We start from the raw sequence: 5620 nt of genomic DNA, 5'->3' as shown, positions 1-5620 counted from the left end.
TCCTCTTGAGGAACAGGGATATCCTCAGGAGGAGGTTGGTTTGGAGCGGATGAGCTTGCTGATGGAAGACCAGAACGTGTGTTTACCATGGCTTTTGGTAGCGGTTCCCACAGACGGCGCCAATGATGCTACCAAAAATCGTACCTGCTGATTTTTCGAGCTTGATGATTCGGGTTGATCACGATAGTGGTCTTCTGGTACCTGAAACAAAGGCAACGAGGTGTGTTCTCGTCGCCCCTCCGATGCTTAAGTCAGAAAGGGAAATATATGCGTAAGACTATGTGCTGAAGAACAATGAAAAACGTACCTGAATAATGCCCCAAGGTTCTGTATTTATAGAGGTAGGTGGTGTGTTCATATTAGGATTCCGTGTTGCACCTGTAGTAGGATAGCTTGATTTTGCAATCTTACACCAATGAGTCCTACGCGAGATAGGAGTTTGAATTGAGGTATAACTGTGATACCAATAGAGTTCTTCAGGGCATAGGAGACATGAATTGAGGATATTTAGTCAGAATAAATCTCTCGTTGGATAAGGCACTGTCGTAGGTCATAATCCCGAGGACATGTCGAATGATTGATGAATAACTCTTCGGGATAATAGCTCGGGCATATAGGGGATTCCCCGAGCACATATGTCCCGAGCATTTTGATCACATACCGACGAAATTGAGTCCTAGGGTATGTGTAAACGTCGGGAACAAACTTGATTATATCACCTGTAATGAATAATACCACATTTGGTTTCTGAGCAAGCTTTTTAAAGGAAGATATTAAGAACAATGCCAACAATCGGGAGATATTAAGAAAGGAACCAATTAGAGGAAAAATATGTATACGGAAATATGGTTCACAAGACAGTTTCCAAATATCACTATAACAACAGACCAGTCGAGGAAGTTTCTAGTTTGCTTAAAACGCAAACAAACTTTCTACTCATACTATAACCAACCGCCATAGACGACTAGCAGAGGCGCGTTACACATTGCAAGCCACATGCATCAATGCTGCACGAGACAATCTTTAGGAAGATGTGAAGTGGCTCGTGGCACACCAGACTCATGGTTTGCTGTGACGTCATTCTCTACATGCAAGAAACCAGCTGCCTCAGCAATAAATTGCGTCAGCTCCTGAAACCTCTTCTCGGATTGAGAAACCTCGGAAAGAAGACTCCAAGCGTATTGTTCAGATGCTTCATCGTAATCCTTTCTTCTCTTAAGCACTATGTGGCCACTGATTTCCCAAACAGCGGGGTTCACTTGAGTGTCCAGAAGCTCCTGTCCTACTTCTCCAAGTGCTTGTTTCTCGGCATAACACTGGCATTTCATCAAGGAAGTCACAATTAGCTTCTAATGCAATAGGGAAAATATATTGATAAGCATAAATTGACGAAGACATTCAGAAATCCAAAACCAAAAACGTCTCAGAATTATACGTGCATTTAGGAAAATATGTGCTACATAATATGAGATTCATTTTTACCAAGTGCGATACATTAATCAGTAGAAATTGTTCTACTAAATTCATATAGTATGTAAAACAAATCCAACATCCCAGATGGTCAAATAAGCAGTAAGAAATATCAGATTAAATGCTAATCGACGTTACCATGTATCATTCTTTGCACAGATTTATGAGTGTTGATAAACCATATATTCAATGTCAAATAAGACTTGATGATGTAGGATTATTGGTAATTCACGGATCACCGCACAAAAGCGGCCAAGAAATTCTAAGATAAATTACCTGAGGTAGCAAAAATATTCTTCTGCCACAATCAGCTATTAGTACGTTGAAAGGAATATTATTATTTTGGAGGAAAACACAGGAATTGGCAACAGCATCAGATAAATTGTGCAACGTGCATTCACCCTCAAAAACAAGACCAGACACAGGATAATCCAATAACTTAGATACTGACACCCTGGTATCACTTGGTTCCTTGATGGCCATTAATCTGCAAGTTGGTGCTTTCTCTATTGGTAATGGAAGTGACAAGTAATATGCCTGTCAAAACACATTTCAAACAATTAATAAAGTCAAACAAAGAGATGAATGACGAATCACATTGAACTAAATAACAGAATGCCTGCTTTATCACCTGAAAGTGGAGGTGATTGATGGTGGCAAATGCACCCAAACTATTATAACCCACTCTAAAGGCCGGATCTGCTGTTTCTCTGGCTAAGTGAAGAGCAAGCAAGAAACTTTCATGATCAATTCTCTGAGGGAAGCAATCAAGTACACGAGGTATCAGAAGCACATGCCCATATTCAATAGGACTCACCTGAAAAAAAAAATACAGGCAATCTAAAATTCGAAAGTTACCTTACTACATTTGTATGTAACTATAACTCACATTGATGGCAACAACATTAGGTGCGCCAGAAGAATCATCAACTGCTGAACTTGGGAAGTAATGCATCTCATTGTTCTTGCTTGGTTCAAACCTGAAGAGGACTTCCTCTTGGCCCACTTTTGTAAAGTTGAACTTGTTATCATCAAATGGCTGAAGAACTTGATCAATACGAAATTCTGTAGCTCGTTTCTTAAGGTGACGCCCCTCGTTCAGCTGTGCAATAAAACCATATTTGCCTGGAATGACCTTTGTCTCACAGGTGGTCACATCATACCTAAAAAGGCCCCTACTCATGCGCTCCTCCCACTGTCCCAACAACAAATTATTTAAAAAGGACATTGGAGGTCCTCTTCCACAAGACAAGTCAATGCCATTCTCAACCATCTCATGCTCCACATTCTTGAATGCATAGATAGGTAGCTTGGAAACTGAAAATATACAAATAATCAATTCAATTGAACAAGATATCTTAGAATGCATTTCACAAAAAGCAATTAGACATATCTCTTCACAGTCAAACGGATTGCTGAATTTTTGCCTGATGTTTACATGTCAAGGAAAATTGTTCCAGTTGAACTGTTTAAAAATTAAAGCTTTGGTTGACTTCAAATTATAAAACCAGAAATAAAGATGCACAATATAAGACCTCTCTCTTTTTCTGAAAATGACAATGAAACAGACACGTAGCAAACACCAAACCAAAGATTCAAAACTTTGTCAATATTAAATTATTCATAAATATTTAATATATACTATCTACTGATGACACCGGTATTAATAAGCTAAAATGTAAAAATATACCAGGGAAGCAGCACTTTCCAAGGCAATTGCGGTCACATCCTCGAGCCTTGCTTTCCAGGTCCTCAGATGAAGCATTCTCTTGATAATTAGAGAGCACGGTTGGCACCCGTTTTATAGTCAACATCCTTTCTATAGACATCCCGTCCCTCCTGGATCTATGCGTATTTACGCGTTCGTGTCTTCTTCTATCCTATCGTTTAAAATTCAAACACAGGGAACAAAAATGGCTTACTTAAACTACAAAGAAAATCAAAGCCACCGCCAGCAAGGAAGAGGACATCGGAGGGGCAGCCGCCTTCGGAGGGTAAAGCACCCCGGCCGCCGTGTGGGGATGGGATACGGTTCTTCTCGTTCACCTTAGGATTGAAAATCACCTCGTGTTGAATTGTTTGAGACTGGGAAAAGTAACCATTGGATTCAAGAAAAGCCGTGATTAAAAATTTTGTTTGATTGGTATTTAATTGCTTATTTATGGCAATTATGAGCATTAAATTCCTGGAAGATATCGTATATCTGATTTTGCATTCATGGAATTCAGGGAATGGTATACCGTTTGTTTCTCTCCTTCGCTTGTTGATAATTCAACTGCTTCGTTTTCCAGTGCCATTGGCGGTCAACTTTCGTAGGTTTGTTTGTCAGAATTTGGCTAGTTTTTAGCACAAGACCAAAAGCCCACATCTATTGGATGGGCCACTTGGCCCAGTCCCTACTGTGTATCCATAATGGGCTCATTTTGGTCCGACAGTTCAATATCTTAGTTTACATCTTTTATCCACCACAACCACAAGCGTTGTCAATTGGGCAATTTACACGACGGATTGAATTGAAAGGAAAAAAATATTGATTTTTGTTAACTATTTCAAAATTACAATGTAAATTAGCGCTTAAAGAAAAATATGAAAAATCATATATGATATTTTTTATTGTGTAACTTAGACTTTGTTATTATATTATATAATTTGAAATTTTTTACTGTGAAGTTTGGGAACCATATATTTAATAAATTATAACCATACTAACTTCCATTCTATGTTCATATATATATATACATATACAGCCGTGCTGCACTTATAGAAATTCTAGTTCACAGATTGTTTTTAGACTAGATACAATGGGTTGGGTGGGTGATTTTTTTGGGATTGTTTTATCACACACGGGGCCCACACTTGTGTCTCTTCTAGAAGAATTCTGTCAACTAAAATTCTGTACCAATGAAAAATCTCATTTACTTAAAGTACAAGCTCGACTTGAGATCCAACAAAGCCAACTTAGGTGTTTCTTTTTTCTTTTGTCAAATAAAATGTTGGGAATTTTAAGCCAATTCCCTTTATTTTTATTTACCTGTAGGATCTTTTGTTATTCAAGAAAACGTTAGTAAACAAGGAAAAATAATGAACATAATGAACAAATTAAAAGGATCATCAAAGCTTTTCACTATATGAAAAATTGTTACAATTATATAGAATTTCACTTATCAACCAAATCCCCAAGTATCACCGAAAAAAAAAATAAACTCGAGCTTTACCATATCTATCTCTCTGCCCAATGTACAAAAAGTTTCAAGATGTTAGTCTCACAATATTTTTTTCTCAGATCAATTCTCTGACCACACCTAAAATAATGAAATAAATCCACTATATATAGGATCAATAATCAAGTAGAAAAGTTTAATTTAAACTTAAACAAGACTTTTTAACTCAACAAGGATTTCTTCATATGCAAGACTCCAAAATCAACTATAAATTGGAGACCAAATTTTGTAAGGATTCTGCTCTCAACTTTAATTAGAAGTTTTCTATACAATCATTACCTTTCATTATTTGCAATAGAAGTCTTCCAACTTTTTGACTTTTGAGGCAATTACCTAACAATCTCCACGTTTTAGAAAATGAGTCAAAATCTTGTTATCTCTTTTCCAATTTTTATTCACAATACTTGGAAAAAAACAAGTAAGCCTTTGATACACTTGAACGGTCCCATACTCCACCATAAGAGTATAACCACTCAGAATTATTCGCGAATTTCAAGCATTTCATTGGCTACATGTCGAAACAACCCTTCTAATAGTTATGGTACAACTCTTCCATTAACTTTTCTAGAGAGCTTATCAACCATCGACATCACAACAGCACCACATGTCTATACACCTTGCATCAAATGTCGGTCAATGTTATGTGAAGATATGCTGACCACGCTAGTAAGAACGCATTCTCTATCATGGTAATTGGCAACATGCCATGAGAATGTTCCCATCTTACTTTATAGCACCACATCCGTGTCTTCCTCCGTTAAGAGAGACGCGTTGTCCGACCCCAAGCAATTAGTCGACCCTGCTCTACCTTTTGGACAATTTCTCTTCACGTAGCTGGTTTGATCATAGTTCCAACAAGTTACTTTCTTCCTCATGGAGTTACCTTTCTTCCCGTTTTCAGTCACAAGCACCGCATTATCAGATAGAGT

At 37.7% G+C, this 5620-nt stretch overlaps 1 protein-coding gene across 1 annotated transcript; it reads right to left on the bottom strand.

The window, feature by feature from the left end:
- Positions 1 to 805: 805 nt before the first annotated feature.
- LOC111367355 (GDP-L-galactose phosphorylase 1-like) lies at positions 806 to 3915 on the bottom strand. Its single transcript, XM_022988176.1, has 5 exons — positions 3161 to 3915; positions 2360 to 2787; positions 2102 to 2287; positions 1747 to 2007; positions 806 to 1316 (listed from the first exon to the last, which is right to left on the bottom strand). The coding sequence occupies exons 1-5, from the start codon at positions 3297 to 3299 to the stop codon at positions 1002 to 1004; spliced, it is 1329 nt and encodes a 442-aa protein (XP_022843944.1). The 5' UTR covers positions 3300 to 3915; the 3' UTR covers positions 806 to 1001.
- Positions 3916 to 5620: the final 1705 nt, after the last annotated feature.

This window comes from Olea europaea, chromosome 18 (assembly GCF_002742605.1).
Source record: "Olea europaea var. sylvestris chromosome 18, O_europaea_v1, whole genome shotgun sequence".
NCBI lineage: Eukaryota > Viridiplantae > Streptophyta > Magnoliopsida > Lamiales > Oleaceae > Olea > Olea europaea.
The sequence above is the reverse complement of the archived record's forward strand: the minus strand, read 5'-3'. Positions and strand labels throughout refer to the sequence as shown.